This window comes from Xiphophorus maculatus, chromosome 1 (assembly GCF_002775205.1).
Source record: "Xiphophorus maculatus strain JP 163 A chromosome 1, X_maculatus-5.0-male, whole genome shotgun sequence".
Lineage (NCBI taxonomy): Eukaryota > Metazoa > Chordata > Actinopteri > Cyprinodontiformes > Poeciliidae > Xiphophorus > Xiphophorus maculatus.
Genome location: NC_036443.1, coordinates 25,347,163 through 25,365,836, shown reverse-complemented (window position 1 = coordinate 25,365,836; position 18,674 = coordinate 25,347,163). Strand labels below are relative to the sequence as shown.

Sequence of the window (18,674 nt, the reverse complement as noted above, 5' to 3'; positions counted from 1 at the left end):
TTTATTTGTCTGTAAAAAAATATAAAATTAAACCTCTTGAATTTGCTTCATTATTGAATTGTGGATGGAGGGGCCAATTAAAATCATCCAGAGGCCCACTAATGGCCCCTGGGCCACACTTTGGAAATCCCTGATCTAAACTCTTGAATAAATACTTACACCCTACAGGTGTTGCAACAGAAACCACATTTATGTAGCCGTTGGCTGGAATAACTAAGGCTCCCTTACAGGCTCAAGCTGAAATTCTTGTATTGGTCAAATAGAAGCGAAATCACAAAAATTAAAATAAGACGTTTTTGATTTAGTTTTATTTATTTGCTAAATTAACCATTCAAGACTGAACGTTTCGACGACACAGGGAAATTCCCAGTACCGTAATTCCACATCACTTTGTGCTATCTGAAAAATTCCAACGGTTTCTGAAAGGGGAGACGTTGCGTTTTCCAGTCAACATTGGGTTATTACGGTAATTTCACTAACGCCATAGCAGGAAGTGAAATTAATCTGAACTGAGTTCATAACAGCTTCCATTTTAATTAAAGTAATAATAAATGTAAACAATACGAGCAATCGAATCTCAGCACATACAGAATTAAACAAAGATATAAACTAATACAAGGAAATTATTTAAAAGAAAGTATACTTGCATAAAAAAGTTACCAATATTTCCATATACCATTTAGTTTTGTCTGTTGCATTTAGTTATAATTATTTTTGTGCTCATAAAGTATTAAACAGTTCACATGGTCAATTGGGTTAAGCAAATTTCAAAACCAGTTCTGTTCTTTCGGTTTTGCTCTTGGTATCTTCATTATATCTGGTTAATGACCGGAGTTGTTGCAAGATCCTTGTTTGCTGACTTGATTAAATAAGGGCAGGAACATTTTGTTTTGAAAGCATGGCAACACTCCCTCTGCAGAGGAGCTAATAATATCCTGCAGTCATAAGAATATGAGCGGCCTCAGTGATAAACCCAACTCCCATATTTAGCCAGTGGAACAAGAAAGAAATACTTCAAGGCTAACTCATCTGATCCATTCAGTCAGAGAACAGAGGACAGAGAAGGCCAGTCGGAAAGGAAATTTCTACTCATGATGTGACACAAACAAGCATTACAGAGGAGAGGTCAGAGGTCAGTATCAAAAACCATGAAATGTAGTTTCTAAAAAGGAGAGCCAAGCAGTGCAAAGCAAGAGAAGCACAGGAATTTGGAAGGAAAACAATAAAAAAGTATCAGATCCTGTAGAGGTTTTCTAGCTCATCACACTGAGAAGTTTTCATTTATCAAGTTTTATATTTAATGAAATTATTTAGAAAAGTGTTGAGAATTGGTTATTTTTCCAATTATGTCATTTATATATAGTACATTTTTATTTTAGCCTTTAAAATACCAAAATTTGCGCATAACATTATGTTTTTTGTCTGTGTGATGACATCAAAAATTATGTTGTGATGTGTACTAGAGTAATTTCTTAGAGTGCTACTTTTTACTTTTACTTGAGTAAAAATATGTGTTAGTAGTGCTACTCTTACCTGAGTAAGATTTTTTGGATACTCTACCCTCCTCTGCTGAATTGATTGTACAAAGTGAGACTTTCAGCTGCTTCCATTCACTAGTGGATGGATCAATCCAAAAATATTGATAAATTTCAGTTTCAGACTCTCTCTTGAAAATTTATTTCATTTTTGGGTTCTGAACTCTCAGTAAAAAATGTTTTGATTTGATTTGCAATTTATTTAAGACAAAATGCTAACAAATTTGTTCTGTATTTTGTAGCCATCTAAAAACGTTGTCCAAAATTCTGACCCAAATTTTAACAGAATAATTCAAAGGAAAAACCAAACAAAAAATCCCCTAAAGGTTAGAAATTTGATAATATATTTTACACAATATAATGTGTGAAATACACATTATATTACAAAATACAGCGTTTGCTGTCACGGTAGAAATGAGACGCTGACCTCCATATGGATCAGAATAACAACACTGATCCGCATTATTTTTCTGCTGCTTTTAAATTCCTGAGTGAAATGCCTGTTTGTTAGGTCTCCACGCTTTTATCCGGAAAGTTCATTTCTATCGTAACTTGGATCGCTCTGATTGGCTGCTTCTGCTCCAATAGCAGCCACAGCCGGAGCTCTCCGCACATTCAGTCTGATTTAACACACTCACATAGCGGAGCACGGTGAGTCTCTTCAAAAAGCTGATACATCTGGAAAAAAATAATAATTTCAAAGCTAATTATCTAAAGTGTGTCTTTGTTAGATTAGTAGTTATCGTGTGAGCTTGTGTTCGTTTCCTAGTCCTTATTTGTTTATGACTTATATCCTCAGTTGTAGAGAAGCAGTGCTGTGGGTAATATAGCTTAGCTATGGCTAACAAGATAGCTAGTGAGTAACTGACGAGTTCTCGACGCAAACTATGTTTTCGCTTCAAGTAATCGTATTTAATTATACCCAAGTGGTCTTCAAGCTTTTAGTGGTTTATCCGCATACCGATGTTAAACACAATAATGACTTGGAGCTTAAACTTTTGGGATAAGCTAATAGTTTCAGAGGAGTGACTAATGCTAACTGGCTAGCTAGTTAGCACCCCATTTTGGCTAAAAAGTACAGAAAGCCCAAACTGCGAGCCAGACACCAGGAAACATAAAACTCTGGCCTTTGTGCTTTGAGGAAGTTTGGTTAAAATTAGTTACCACCTTGAATGCTGCTAACTACATTTCCAAATATATTTACAAGGCTACCAATAAACGCCGTTAGTTAGCATTTACCTGAGTGTGCTAACTAAATGCTAGTACATAAGTTGTCAAACTTTTTCCTGGTCAGCTACTTCTAGTTTCTGTTTACCCCGTCTCAGACTTTGCGATAAATCACGGTTTGGTGTGCTTGTTTTTGTTTGCAACAGCTGTGGATTTTTAAACGGTGTTAAAGTCTCAGTGTTGGGGTTTTTGAAACTAATAGCCACACCCTTCCCTTCCTTTCGAAACCAACTACGGTACAAGATGCGAGTTCATTTTTATTGGTAACTTTACAGCTGCTCTAACTTTTGGTGTTTTCAACTGAGCTCCTAAATGAGGAGGTTTATAGAAATTGTTTTAAATTCAGATAGAAGTGTATCTGATCGTTTGAGTCGAGCTGAAATCCCCCTCCCTCCTCTGTCGCTGACACATGATACTGTCTGTAAGCTGAAGATGTTGTCCCCTTTCTTGCCACTGTGGGAGGAAAATTAATACCTTTTGTTATAAATGGTTCAGATCAGCCTTTTTTCATACTGAACGTACCAGACAGCTTTAGTAATTTGAGAACTTTTGTAATATAAAGTTACAACATAATTTTAACTTTGTCTAAATTAAGATAAAATGTGCAACAAATCATGTTAAGATATAAACTAGTCATCTGTTTGTTCAAATTATAAAGCTAAACGCAATGCCATTGTTTTTTTAATCATTGAGTAACTATTACACTTAAAGTTTCCTGTACATTTAGCAATGACATGCTAACAGAAACATATATATTTGTATCTTTACATTTGATACTGGTAAGCATGAGCTTGAAATAGCTGTTTATGAAGATTAATTTTTTTAAAAACATCTTTCACAAATGCACTCTTTGGGCTTCCGTAGTTCAGAGTGATGCCAGTCTGCCCAGTGACCTGTCATTTTGATTTACAGGCATGTTTTACAGCTTGTATTAGTTGTACTTTGAATTCAGGTCAACTCCCAGAAGGGATGATTGGCGGGATTGGGGGGCAAGTTTTTGAAAATATTTCTGTCATTTATAATTTCTTTTTAAAATGGATTTTAAAAATGTATTGATTAAAATCAGATTTGGTAGGAAAAAATATCAAAAATGTTATTTTTAAGCCATATCACCCAGCTCTGCTTATTTTAGATATTTATTTACGGTCACGCCTACCACTCTTTTTGCTCCAATCCTTGATTTATCACACTACCAGCTGAGCTATCTCCTTAAAAAGCAGCTTTTTTATTCGCTGTTGCTTAATGGTCTAACAAAACCCTGCTTGATTTACATAAAGATGACAAGAATTTTTAATATCAGCCTATGTATCAACCTACATGCCAAACATGAATGGATTAGAGATGTGAGGATAAGTTTAATTATTCAGTGCTAAATTCAGGTTCCTTCTCAAACTTGAAATGTTTTATCTTAATTTTAGCATTTAATTGTAAATGTTCTCAGCCTCAGAATAAAATGATCCCAACATTTTAGTAATGCTCACTCAGGTTTACCCCGTTTGTAATTCGATTATTATTTGTTTGTGTATTTTTTTGTGCTGACTACTTTCTTATTGTTTACGTTTAGGAGCCATTTGGACAGATTTGTTCGGCTTCGCTCTCTGGTTCCTCTCTACATCTCGTTGGCATCAGTGAACCTGAGGATCCATAGGGCCTTCTTCCCCAGATGTAGAGGGACTTTCTATCATTACAACTGTGTACAAGGTAAATGAAGCAGCTTTATTAGAGTAAATGAATTTCCTGGTGGTTGTGAAAGCCTTTCATCAGTTTTACATTATCTCACCAAAATTTGGAATTAAATTATTCATTTACTATTGGCAAGAACATAGAGACTCCTTATTATGAAAACTAAGAGCGGGCGTGGTAAAAAAAAAAAAAAAAATCGCCAGGCTCTGATACGCCTACCTCATTGTGTCTCATTTATAGTCAGGGGAACATTTCTGGTACTTATCTGGTGTAAAAATGTAGAAGCAAATTTGTGACTTCTACTTTAAGAGCACATGGCTCATCAGCCATGTGCTTTTGTTACCTTTCTGTGCACCCCATCCTCTGTTTTTGTGAGCGTTCGTCACGCGTACACTCTCTGATCTCTGTTTTCTGTCTGTGTGGCGTACTTGAGTAGATGAGAGTCGTCACAATGGCTCTTTGTGAAGACTGCTGTGTGCCTGTCTCTCACTGTGGTGCTTCAGATGTCGTAGTTAGAATTGCTAATGCTGGCCGATTGCGACAGAGTGGGTTTTGTATTGTTTGTCGCCGCATTTGACAAAGATCCTACTGACCTAGCATAATTATTACATTCAGAAGTTTTAAAACAGGATTTTACTGTAAATCTCTCCCCCACTTTGACATTTGATGCTAGAAATGTACATTTGTTTGTTTTAAGTTCAAAATTATGTCCCAAGATGTTTTATTTGACTTCATGTGTTCAGCTTATGTAAGTGGACCATATCATGTGTCATTCTCTTTTTTATCACTTGATATGTGTCAGCATTTTGTTAGAGCTTAACCAGGAAATATGTCTACAATTGTATTGTATTGTATGGTTTATTCATCTCTACAGATATGGAAACAATGAAGAGCCCACTGCATTGAACCCCATTGAAATCCTCCTGGTTTTTCCACCAAATCTTGATTCCTGAACTCTTCCTCATTTAAAACATTAGTATTGTTGTTTCTAAATTAATATCAACTTGTTTTCTTTGCATTATTTGAAGTCTGAAAGCACTGCATCTGTTTTGTTATTTTGACCATTTCTCATTTTCTGCAAATAAATACAAAATTTTTGCTTGGAATTTCAGAGACATGTTGTCAGTAGTTCATAGAAAAGAAGAACAAAGTTCATTTTGCTCAAACATATAGCTATAAAGAGTAAAATCAGAGAAACTGATCATTTTAAATTGCATCTTAATTTTTTTCAGTATTATTGCTTAGTCACAGCTGTATGGTTAAATCTCAACAAGCACTAAACTATTACAAAGATTTACATTTTTAATTTGCATAAAACACTCGTGTCTTTATTATAAAATGTCGGTGGCAGCTTCTTTTTGTGCCAAATCTTTTTTCTAGGCCATTCAGTGTTTCTAATGTGTGTCAGGCTGATGATAGGTTACTCACTGCGACCTTTTTCTTCTGTATTGCAATGAGATGAAGCTATTTGTGAAACTGGAACACTTAACAAGGGCTTGAACTTCGGTGTGAGATTGCAGGTGCTGCAAAAAATTTATAATACTTAAATATTTCACGCTGATTTACAGTGGTGTCACTTATTTATTTTCATTCAGTAAAAACCGCCTCAGAAAAGTCTGTTATTATGAGCATCAAGTTACGTTTAATCATCTAAACTTTACGTTTCACAGCAACCAGACTCATTGTTTGATACTCACACCCAACCATTACTTTAACAAAGCTTGCGTCTGCTTGCAAGTGAAGCTAAAATGGCAAACTTAATTAGATCTGAGCTGCTGGTATAAGAAACTGAAGGAGGAAGTGAAAGAAAATGAGTCAGAATATATTCTAAAATGAATACTGTATGCAGAAAAATCAACATTGTCATCATTTTACATGATTTTAAATCTTGTGGTGTGAAGATTATACTCTTTAGTCCTGTTTCAGAAAGCTGCTTGATCCATAAGACATCAGTTAGGTCTGGTAAGACATTCTGTTCATCTCAGAAGGTGTTTGCCTGCGATAAACAATAATGTTGTCTTGAGACTATTGTCAAGTATTTCCAAGACTTTAAATGCTAATAAACTTTTAACACTGGAACTGGAAGACATTTTAAATATCCAAACTAAACAAACAAACAACAAATAAAATAAATTATGAAGTTGCTGTAAACAAAATTCCTAGAACCAGACTGAAGACTTTTGTCATCCAGTTTTGTTGAAAGAGAGAAACAATAAGTTATTCAAATGGAAATTGACTTCATTTTAATTACTCATGTGATTAATTGATTTATTGCTTATTGTAACCGGTCTATTGAAGATTTATTTATCTTCATACCTCAGCAGCGTTTTAGATCTATGTAACCACTTACAATTAAACAAGAAGTTACCTATGAGCAGCTAATTAAGAAACTGACTTATATTAAACTAAAATGTGATCAAATTAGTTTGGTTCCATTGTAAGCATGTCGGGCTGCCAGACTTTTCTTGCTCCCCGCCAGGCTAAACCTTGTTTATTTAGATTTGCAGTGAGAAAATGTTGATGTGAGCACATATATATTTGTGAACAAATAACATGTGCTGTTTATGTTTACATCTCATACTTTTCATCTGAATTTGCAGTTTGGTAGAGTTTATGTAAATGAACCACACCAATCAGCCAATCACAGAGAGCTTTTTCCCCCCGTCCAATCAGAGTATTTCTTTCAAATTCTGTATTTGCTTGGCTAACTTACCACAACCAGAAGATCAAAATGCTGCATGAAAAGTCAAACATCACTAAACATCACAGTAGGATTTAGAGAAACAAAAGAAAACTTTATACAATAAATACTCAAATTTTGCATCTTAAGAATACTTACTCAAGTATTCTTAATCATCATTGTCCATCTTAATACATTTTATTTTAAAATTTCACATTACTTATTTAGGATTTAACTGAAATGCAAAAAATATTCATTTGAGTTGCTTTTTTTGGTGTGTTTACCTTTTCTAAAACTCAGATGTTGGTGTTTAAGTATTCTCAATAGCGTCTTACAATAACATAAAATTACCATGTCATATTTCTTATCAACTTTAAATATTTGTAATACAAAAACACATTTTAAGTTTTTACATTTATTTTCAGTTCTGACTTTTTAATTTTGCAAAAATAAGCAAGAATAATTCAACAAGACAATATCAAGGAAATATCATGATTTTATGATTAGTTCACTGTCCTCAAAGTGCATCAGACACTTTGTTTTTCCAAACTATTTAAAATACTTGTATATATTTTGAGTCATAGCTGATCTGTGATCAATTCTGGGATATTCTCAAACTATCTTTGTCATATTTCAGTACAGTCTTTTCCCCCTGTCTATGTCTGTGGAAAGGTGGAGAATGTCTCCATCTCTAAATTTCTCTGACTGATTTCTGTCTCTGTCTTTTCAGATTCTTGTGCTGTCCAGTGAAGTCGCCCACCATGCGTGAGTACAAGCTAGTCGTGCTTGGATCAGGAGGTGTGGGGAAATCTGCGCTAGTAAGTATTCCTTGGAAGATCATTACAAATGCACTGCAAAAACACAAAATCTTTCAAGTATTTTTGGTTTAGTTTATAGTGCAAATATCTTAATACACTTAAAATAAAGCAAAATTAACTTACAAGTAACTTTTCAGCAAGATTCTGGAGCTTGTTTAAGTAAATAATTCCTTATTATTGATGGTAAAGTGCTAGATTTTTACTAGAAAATGTCTTGTTATAAGTGGAACTATTTATTTTTTTAGCAATAGTAAGGAATTATTAACTTAAAACAAGATCCCATATCTTTCTGAAAAGTTAGTTGTAAGTGAATTTGGTTTTATTTCTAGTGTCGTAAGATATTAGCACTAGAAACTAAAACAAAAATACTTCATAGGATTGTGTTTTTGCAGTGTATCCAGCTGTGATTTGATTTAATTGGCTTTTTCATTTAAAGTCATAAAAATAGACAAAGTTGAGACAAAATCGATGTGAAATTTTAATAAAGGTTACTGTATTTTGTTAAAATATCATTTAGCACAATTTGGTTACCACTTTTAATTTAGTGTTGTTCTTGGTTGATTCCAGACAGTCCAATTTGTGCAAGGCATTTTTGTGGAGAAGTATGACCCTACTATAGAAGACTCTTACAGAAAGGTAAGGGTTATATTAAAAAAAAAACTTCTTGATGCCTCCTGAACATTATTAAATTCGTCTGATTACCTCTAAATTCTTCTTTTCTGACATAACAGCAAGTTGAGGTGGATGGGCAGCAATGCATGCTGGAAATCCTGGACACTGCTGGAACGGTGAGTCTCGTCTGCCGCTGCGTTTGGCTTAAAGAGGCCCTACAGGTTGCTGATGCTGTTTCTCCTCTGCTGTTGCTCTGCAGGAACAGTTCACAGCGATGAGAGACCTGTACATGAAGAACGGCCAAGGCTTTGCTTTGGTGTACTCCATTACAGCACAGTCGACATTTAACGACCTACAAGACCTGCGGGAACAAATCCTGCGAGTAAAGGACACCGAGGATGTGAGTGCAACACGTTTTTAAAACTGACAGCCAAACAATCGGAAATCTGAACTCTTTCTGAGAACAAATAAAGGCGAAATTCACATTTTGTACTTTCTTACACTTCCATTTGGGTTTCTACTGCTTCTAGAAATTCACCAAACGCTTAAAAAAACACTCAGCCCTTTTTTTTTTTTACAATAAGTTAAAGTTTTTTAGTGGCTGGAAAATTAGCTGTTTAAAAAACCTCCCAATTGTTAAAAGTTATGCTGTTACCTAGCAACCCTAGCTAAGCCAAACCCTTGTTACCTAGCAACCCAAGGAGCTCCCGGACATTTGGTCAGCTGGTTTTACTACTGTATGTGCTGTACAATGGCTGCTGGAAAAGACAAATGTTTTATTGTTGACCTAACCTCCAGAAACCACTTGCTGCATTCTTGTTGGTTGTGCAGGAGGCTCTACTAATGCTTTTTAAAGCTGTACAGTTGTGTAATTGTGCATCATTTCACGTGCGAGTAGGGGGTGGGAGAAATGAACTTAGAATTTTATTTTGATTTTATCCTATTCTTTTCTGAATTGGCTTCGTTTTTCTGATTTATATCACTAAATAGCTGCACATTTAATCATATTATCAAATTTACAGACCAAACAGTGGAGAAAATGATAAATAACATTTCCAAAAATGTCAGTTTAGGGTTTTTTTTTCCAATAACATTAATGCAATTTTTTAAGACAATACATCAAAATTCTTAGGAAAAATTTCATAATAAATGATAAACGTTAAATGCTAACCTTTAAGCGTGAACTTAAACGTTGAGTTGGGGGGAGTGGCCAGCAGCAGCTAATTTGCATGTAAAGTGACAGGAGGCCCTAAAACAGCTCAAAATAAGCAGAATTGAGCAGATTAAATCTGATTATGTAAGAATGGTAAAAAAAAAAATGTAATGAACATGTTTTGTGTCGCCCAGAAACGTATCCTAACCTGTTCAAGGAAGCATAATGGGTCGCCTTTAAGACTCCTGTAAAAGTAGGAGCTATGTCGTCGTTGTAGAAATGACTCTGCTTACATCTTTTTGCACATCAGTGTGAACCCAGCAGGCTTTAAGTTCATCCCCCACCTTAGACTGACGGCTGAGGGGGACAGCAGCTTTGGGAGGAAATGTCAGAAGTGCTGCTAGATGCTATCTGCCTCTTTCAGTCTTTGTTTCTTCACCTTTTGATTCAGGAAGGATGTACACTGAGCTGAATCTAAGCTGTTTTTAGTCAGAACAGGATGATAAGCATCTGATCTTCTCAATTCAGTGTCATTAATATAATCCACAATTTTAAATTGTTACTGTTTTATTAAACTGTTGACTTATTTATCAATTAATCTGTAGAAATGGCTGATTGTCAAGGTATAAAGTGCCACTTCCTGTGTGACAAAAATGAATATTTGTTTTAATTTTAGCCACAGTTTAACAGGTTGTGGATGTCAAGTATTGTAAAGCCAAACAGGAATCAGAAATGTTTGTTCAGTCATGAGTGCAACTTTCTAAAAACAACAAAAATCAGTTTTTTACTAAACTATTTGTTTAAAATGTAATTATAAACCTTCTAATTTTCTCTTATAGCATTTGTACCTATAATAATAATGTATTGTTTACACGTTTGACCTGGTTTAAATTAAAGGAAAACACTAAAGAGCTTTTAGGTCATACAAGATTATAATGTGTTGATAATGATGGGCACATTCTATGTATTGCAGATCTGTGTTTTTTCTCATATCCTTTAATTTTCTGTTCTTCAGCTTTAAAAACTATTTTTATTGTTGTAGGAATGAAACAGTCACTGTCATTAACTTATTAGTAATCACTGTCCTTACAGAGTCTTGCCATTTTAAAGTCAGTTTAAAATTAAAAATGTATTATTTTATAATTATGTTGACATTTTATCTCTTATTTTTATTGGAGGATGCAAACCTCATGTTGATTTATTTCCATATATGGTGGAAATGAGTCAAATAAGTACCAATAATCCAATCTCACCTTTGAGCTGGAGGTATGTTTATAAAGCTTTCCCTTTATGTTGCATATTTTTCTTTTCTTTAACAAATATGACCCATAGAAATTAAGGGAGAACCGACAGCTGCCAGCAGTCGTGACATAATGCGAAGTACTTCTTAGGAAAGCAAATGTTGACAGTGATAACCTGCATGAGTCACCCGTAGGTGTGTTGATCTCCGTCTGTGCAGGCCGAGGAGCCTGTCTCACTGGTTGTTGTTATTATACGTAGAAATTGAGCTCGTTTATTAAAACGCATCAAACTGTGGATGTACGGTTGACCGATTAGCGAACTTCACTCCCGGTAAACGAAGACGTGATGGTTGTTATTTATTAGCCAATCAGAACCAGGCCCAAAAGATTCGGTTTGCTTCCTAATTTTTGGTAAGCGTTGAAATAATTATGCAATCCCAATCAAGAGGCAATAGTTTTTGTTTAACAACACTTTCTTTAACAAGCTGGGAGTAAGAATGAATATGAGTTCTAAGGGAAAAACTGAAGCGGTCAACTCACAAAGATTCATCTATTTGTGTATTTTTTTTTGCACATATCTCCAAATTATTTACAGAAAATCCGTCTGTTGTTTTTTTATTTTTATAAAGGGTATCCAAGATTTTCTAAAGAAAATACACTGGAAATCCAAAATACCTTGGTTCAATTAGGTGTGGGAATTTATTGTATCGTTTATCATTTATCTTAAAAATTTGGATTTATTATAATAAAATCCAATTAAATTATGTTTAATCCTCCTAGACCGAACGCGTCGGTGACGACACAGCCGAATTTGCAGTACCGTAATTCTGCGACACTTTGTGCTATCTGAAAAATCCCAACGGTTTCTGAAAGGGGAGACGTAGCGCTTTCCAGACAATATCGGGTTATTACGGTAATTTCACTCCCGCTGTAGCAGGAAGCAGGTTTTTCTTTGGTTTAATCTAATGAGACACTCTTTCAATAGACGGTAAATTGCAAAAATAACTTGCTAGATATTTTTGTTATTGAGAAATGGGCCAATATATTTAATTACAGGACATTTAAAGAACTTCGAACAATTAAAATTTCCAGGCGGAGATTTGAAACTCAGGCCATAAAGAGTTTAAAAAAACCAAAACTGTCCTTAAGGTCGAGATTGTTTATTTTTTTCACTGTATCAAGAAATATCAATAATAATATCAATATCAGAATAAGTACAGAATCGTGTGGACACTGAGCAGTCACCACGTTCTCCACTTTCAGGGTTAATACTATGACTCTGTTCTGTTTTTTCTTTACATGAAAAAAGATAGGAAACTGAAAGTGCCGAATTAAACAGGATTCACCAATCATATAATTAATGTATAAAATCTAGCACTTGAATAGAACCATAATTAAATTTTACTGGGATTAATTTAATTTATTTGTAAGGGTATTTACATTTATTTCATTATATTATGATAATCTCTTCAGGTAAAATTAACACATTTCACCAGTATTAGAAACTTTCTTCACTGCTGTTGGAAGCATCTTGAATATGATTATTGGGCAGGTTTATTTTCATGAGCCGATGAGAAACCTTTTCTGTTGCTACATGACTTTAGTCTTTATGTATTTATTCTGATCGATCAGGTTCCGATGATCCTGGTGGGGAATAAATGTGACCTGGAGGACGAGCGCGTGGTCGGGAAGGAGCAGGGCCAGAACCTGGCCCGCCAGTGGAACAACTGTGCCTTTTTAGAGACTTCAGCTAAATCAAAGATCAATGTTAACGAGGTAAGTCCGAAATCAACGTAGAAGATGCATTTTGTATAGAAATGTTAATTTAAAAATGCTTTTCAGTTTTCAGTGAACTAATGTTTGCGCTAAATGCAGGATTCATCCAAGTGCTTAAAGTCCTTAAATGCCTCAATTTCAAGGTTTGGAAGTGCTTGATTTCTTGAGAGAGTTTAATATTCAGACTGATAAAGTGCACATCTAGTGTTTTATTAAGGCCTAAATTTGGATATGATGTTATTTACAGTTGACACCAGATATTTTCATAAACCTAATAAAAAAAATTCTGACTGTCTGAAGTTAATTCAGGCTAAGCTTTTCTTGTTTTAGGTTGGTTAGAATTAGAAAAAGTATTTGTTTTTGCTAAATGCCAGGAAACTTAACCAGAACATTTTTTAAAGATTTGTTTTTTATGTGATTTTTCTTTGTATATTGTGTCTAAATGTTTATAATTTATTTTAACATCATTTGTTTGGATTATTTCAATGTAAGCAATATTTATTGTTCCTAAATATATATTTTAATTTACTTTTTCAATACAGTTGAATGTAGAATACTATCACAGGACAAAATTAATAACTATAAATTAATAAAATTATATCTGAACTGCATTTCATTGCAGTTTGCATGTGCAACTGAAGTGTTTCCATATTTTCTTGTTGAATCAAATGTTAAATTAAAGGATTCTGCTTTGCACAAAAACTGATTTCTGTTCTAGTTTTTCCGTTTGGATTGATTCAATGTAATGAATATTTATTATTCCTAATAGTTCAAATACTTTTTGATGTTTGTAATTGAAATTCACATTGACTTATATGTTATACGTCAAACAACGTTATTGAAATTAGGGGATTTTTTTGGTAAATTTGTGTTTTGTTCTAAAAACAGTGAGGTGTGACAAACATTTCTAAAACTGGACATTTTCACTGTTTTAACACTAAATCTTAGCAAGTATTTAGAGTTCTAGTTTCTAGTGCAAATATCTTGGCACATTTGAAATAAAACAAAAACTAACTTATCAGCAAGATATAGACATTTGTTTTAAATAAATAATTCCTTAATGTTGATTTTAAAAAGTGCTTGTTTCACTGGCAGATTATTTAACTCATAACAAGATATTTTTCCCATGTTGTAAGTTAATTTATCTGCCAATGGAACAAATACTTTATCAATATTTAGGAATTATTTACTTTTTAAAAAGCCTCTGTATCTTGCTAAATTGTTCCTTATAAGTTTGTTTTATTTCAAGTGAACTAAAATATTTGCACTAGAAACTAAACCAAAATTACTTGGTAAGGTTCTGCAGATTTAAGTGTTTTTGCAGTGTTATATTTTATTTCACCTTGTCCCCGCTGAGGAATGTAAAATACTCTCACAAAACATTAAAACGGTAACAAATTATATCATATTATTGTATTGTAACTCTTTATTTTTTAGATAATTTGTATCGTTTTTAACTCCAAAGTGCTGGAAAATTTAAAAACATACCGTTAAAATGTGTGAAAAGTTCTTTAATTTTACTGTAGGAAATGTATATAACAACATTTGACAGTGATTTATTCCAGGTTGCCCAAAATTCTGTTTGTATGTAAAAATCTAAGCGAATCCCCGTTTCTGTGTTGCAGATTTTCTATGATCTGGTGCGACAGATCAACAGGAAAACGCCGATGGAAAAGAAGAAGACAAAAAAGAAGTCGGGTTGCACGCTGCTCTAAAAACGCTCTCCCACGGTTGCTCCAGGCCAGGTGAGTGGGAGCTTGGACCGAATTTATTCCAGACGTTCGCATGGCTGCCGGGCTTTCTGAGCTCCGGGTTGTTACCGAACATTTAAAACACGCAGCAAACTGACGGAGTATGAGTGAAGCTTTTTTCCTGTGAGCAGAAATATTTTTATACTTTGAAAAACAGAACGTTTTAGGAACCAGAAAACTTCTGTAAAATGCATAAAAATTAGCTGCGATTCTCCGATCATTTAGAGCTTGGTCTCGTTTTAAAGGCAACATTTTGATTATTTAACCTGCACTGCAAAGCATATTGCAACGGTAGCTGCTAATTTTTTAACATTTTTTTATGTTGGACTAGACTAACTTTTATTTTTCTCATGTGAATTATTTAACAAATGAGGCATTAGATCAGTTTCTCAACTTTTTGGGCCAGTGCCCCCTGTCCATTATCCAGGTCCCTCATCGCCCCCCATTAAAGAATTTGTAGGCTTCTTTGCACTGAATAGTATTGTATTATTAATATTACTATCACTATTGTTCCCAGATAAATTATTTTTCTCTGGGAATTTTTTATTTTTTTATTTTTTTTACCCCCTACGGTGCGGTCAGGAAGCGTATCGATGGAGAAAAGCAGACTGACGTAAACCTTTTAAAACAACGGAAAAAATCCCGGTATTTTGATGATTAAAATTCAAAATTGCTGTGGTACAACTACCGTTTCATGCCGGATCACTTTCAACACTGATGTTAACTATATAAAACAAACGCTCTCTATGGTATCACCCATGGAGGGATTTCTTTATATAAATTGGTTCATTTTTCTGAGGGATAAACGAGTGTATCGTGATTTTCGTCATTACATGTTTATAAGAGCGATATTCCGTTGTCCTTCCATGGAAGCGTTCAGAAGATCAATAAAACACTTTTTGATATAAGTTGCTTTGACATGATCACAGCACTGCCAAAACATAGGTACAAAAACCCTCCATAAAACATAAAATATCTGACAGTCAGACACCAGACAAGTGAATCACATCAGTTGGTGTAACGCTGAACTGATGCTGTGAAGCTACCAGTAGCAGGAGAAGCTAACAAACGCTGAAGAGAAGGAGAGCTGCCATCGATACAGTTGCAGCCAGGCATGTTTTAATGTTGCGCAATACAGTTTTAGCAAGTTGCTCAAAGTCTGGGCGTGCTGTGGTGGCGTAGGGGTTAGTGCGACCCACGTTTGGAGGCCTTGAGTCCTCGACGTGGCCGTCGCAGGTTCAATTCCTGGACCCTGCAATATTTGCCGCCTGTCTTCCCCCCTCTTCTTCCCCCTTTCCTGTCAGCCTACATTCATATAAGGGACACTAGAGCCCACAAAAGACCCGCTGGAGGAGTTAAAAAAAAAGTTGCTCAAAGTCTAAACTGGTATTGTAGTGTGTAAAGTTTACCTTCGAGCAAACGCCCCCCGCCGTCCTCTGAACGCCCCCTGGGGGGCGGTATTGTCCCAGTTGAGAAACGCTACCTTAGATGCAAGCCTTTACTACTGCAAGTTCAAACTCGATAATAAAATTTATTTGGTTTTTTTTGTACAGGTTTTCTTGACTACATTAAATACGTCTCTATATGTATAAACTTAAAAAGGTTTTAATTCCTGAATCCTTCAACATTGTCATACAGAAAACTAAAAGTCACCTCAAGCGTAAAATAAAAAAATTCTATGTTAATGCATTTTATGTAATTTGTTAAATAAATTATTTGTTTTTTGGCATCTCAAAATTTTTCTAATATTGTATTAAAAAGGCTCCATTGTTTAAATCAAAAATCTACAAAAAGCTCCAATTGTTAATCCAATTAATTGTCAGGATAATCAATAACTAAAATAATTATGAGTTGCGATTAATGTTGACATTCTGAATCAAACTCATAATTTAGACCACGGAGTTAAAATCATTTGAATAATTTTTTAAAACCATTTTTTATCTGATGTAACTAACAAATTAATCAAATATAGATGTCACATTTGGTGTTGGTTTAACAAATATAAATTCTCATTTTCCATAAACAAAACCCAGTTTCATTTGATCATAAATTAATTATTTAATTGGAGCAAATTTCTTAAACATGAAATGTTATTTCTGGATCCGTTATAGCAAAGTAACAATAACTTTACCTGAATAAAGATGTGATAAACAAGGTCTGGTGCTTTAGCTATAAAATACACCAAACAGCTAGCTTTTCTTTTTGTTATGAATAAATCTTTATGGAGCTTTTTGGGAGCCAAAATTAATATAAAAGTGTGTGGGGGGCCACAAAGGGTATTTTAAAATAAACTCTCTTTTTCTACTCCATAATAAACTAAAGTCGAATTTTAAATCAAAGGTTTTGTACAATTGAGTTGTAAGACGGGCACAAATGTCTGTATTTTTGTTTTTGGAAGGTTGTTTTCTTTTTCTTAATTGATGTGAATGTGGCAACAAATCAATTCATTCCATGATAAATTAAAACAAACTCAAAAATTTCCATTTGCATGATTTGTTGTTTTTATCTTCCCACACTTTGAACACCCGTGATCTAAATAAAAAACAAATTAATTGTACATTTTGAAAATAATTGATTATCTGATCAGAAATTATTATTGAGCATTTATTGAGTATTTAAAAACTGTTCTTTTAACCCTCCGCTGAGCTAATCAGACTAACGGCATGAATGAGAGTTTTCAAAGTGAATATTTCATATTTAATTTTATTTTATCATGACGTTGTGTTTCTGTTTTTACCTGCAGAATGATGAACTGTTTCCCGGTGGATGGTGCCAGCATTCCAAGTCCTCTCCAGAGCATTTTTGAAAAAGGCTGGCTGAGAAAACCACACCATTTGCAAAACAGCAGAAGGCACATACTTTAAAGAAAAAATGTTTTGCTTTTTACTGGCAGAGAAAATCAACCTCTTCTTGTATTGTCAAGCCTGACGACAAAATATATTTTTCTTCTTTTTGGTTTTTTTTCTCCGAGGTGTCTTTTCTTCTGGAAATAACAAAGTAAAAGAGGAAACTGGATTTGAATCCTTTTAAGGGAACTAATGAGAATTTTATTATGAGTAACAACAGTCTTTGGCATATTGTGACAATATATTTGTAAAGGAATCCATGTAAAAATGTTGATCTTCTTGTACAATTCTGCACTAACTTTGTCAATGAAGATGCATCATTGTCCATAAGTTACTCGCTCCTACTTACAAGGATGTGTATTAATAACATCTCTCCTAAGTGACTTTGTTTTATATTGAAAGCTGCAAGCCTTCCTTATTTCCCATAATATATTCTACTTCCATTTTTGCATAATAAAGTTAAGGAAATTAGTATTTTATAGACAGATGGGGTAAGGGTGCGCTCTGATTTGTGTCGAGGTTGAAAACGTATTGTACTAAACCACCTCTAATACTGCTTCTTCTTACCCTGTCACAGATGATTTTCCAGCTTTTATGAATGATTAAATTTTAGTACATTTTCATTACTCTTGTTTTTGTTGTTGTCCTTCCTGTTTAAGGAGAAGTTTGCCAGACTGAAAGTGTAAGAGGAGCGTTTCCTGCTGGCAGAAATGACTCTGATTCAGCAGATTAGGATTGAGCTGAGAGAGGAAGCAGCAGCAAAGAGGAACCCAGACTTTTGGCCTCAACAGCAGGCAGGATGTGAAGTAAAAAGCAGAATCGAAAACTGACTGGGGGATGAGCTTGAAGGCTCTAGAGCGGATGTGATCAGATGTTTAGAGCATGTCACCATATTGAGTCAAATTAATTTGGGACTTTATGAAACGTTGCTTTAAGGTAAAGCTGCAAATGGTAGGAATGGGGGAAGGAAAAGTCAAAATACAGTCCTGTAAGCTTACAGACAAAAAAATCTATCAAACCTTGAAAATATGACGTGCAGGAAAAACAAATTATTTTACCACCTGGAAAACTTTAGAGCAAATCCGAACAATAGCACAGGGGATTCTGGGTAAATATGATCAGGAGAAATGGCTTGCTTTCTTTTGCCAAAGAAAACAAAGGCAAAGTCCTACATCTAAAGTTTGTTGAAACTATTTGTTTTACATTTTTGTTAATCGGAAAGTTGCACTCAGGCTCACCTTCTACATTCACATCAGCTGTTTAATCCGCTTTAATCCAACTCTAGTTTGCTTCTCTATAAAGTCTGGTTCGTTTGGGGGAGTGTGGATGAGTAATCAAACTGTGATGTGGAC

At 34.4% G+C, this 18,674-nt stretch overlaps 1 protein-coding gene across 1 annotated transcript; it reads left to right on the top strand.

The window, feature by feature from the left end:
• The first annotated feature begins 2,113 nt into the window (after positions 1 to 2,113).
• LOC102226994 (ras-related protein Rap-1A) lies at positions 2,114 to 17,948 on the top strand. Its single transcript, XM_005798894.3, has 9 exons — positions 2,114 to 2,186; positions 4,327 to 4,463; positions 7,856 to 7,943; positions 8,511 to 8,579; positions 8,675 to 8,731; positions 8,815 to 8,955; positions 12,582 to 12,725; positions 14,351 to 14,470; positions 17,220 to 17,948. The coding sequence occupies exons 3-8, from the start codon at positions 7,887 to 7,889 to the stop codon at positions 14,438 to 14,440; spliced, it is 558 nt and encodes a 185-aa protein (XP_005798951.1). The 5' UTR covers positions 2,114 to 2,186; positions 4,327 to 4,463; positions 7,856 to 7,886; the 3' UTR covers positions 14,441 to 14,470; positions 17,220 to 17,948.
• The last annotated feature ends 726 nt before the right edge of the window (positions 17,949 to 18,674 follow it).

Excerpts from the sequence above, each read along its gene's own strand:
- LOC102226994 (XM_005798894.3), top strand. The coding sequence starts at position 7,887 with ATGCGTGAGTACAAGCTAGTCGTGCTTGGATCAGGAGGTGTGGGGAAA. Across the intron at positions 7,944-8,510 it reads GTGTGGGGAAATCTGCGCTA|ACAGTCCAATTTGTGCAAGG; the intron begins GTAAGTATTCCT and ends GGTTGATTCCAG. Across the intron at positions 8,580-8,674 it reads TAGAAGACTCTTACAGAAAG|CAAGTTGAGGTGGATGGGCA; the intron begins GTAAGGGTTATA and ends CTGACATAACAG.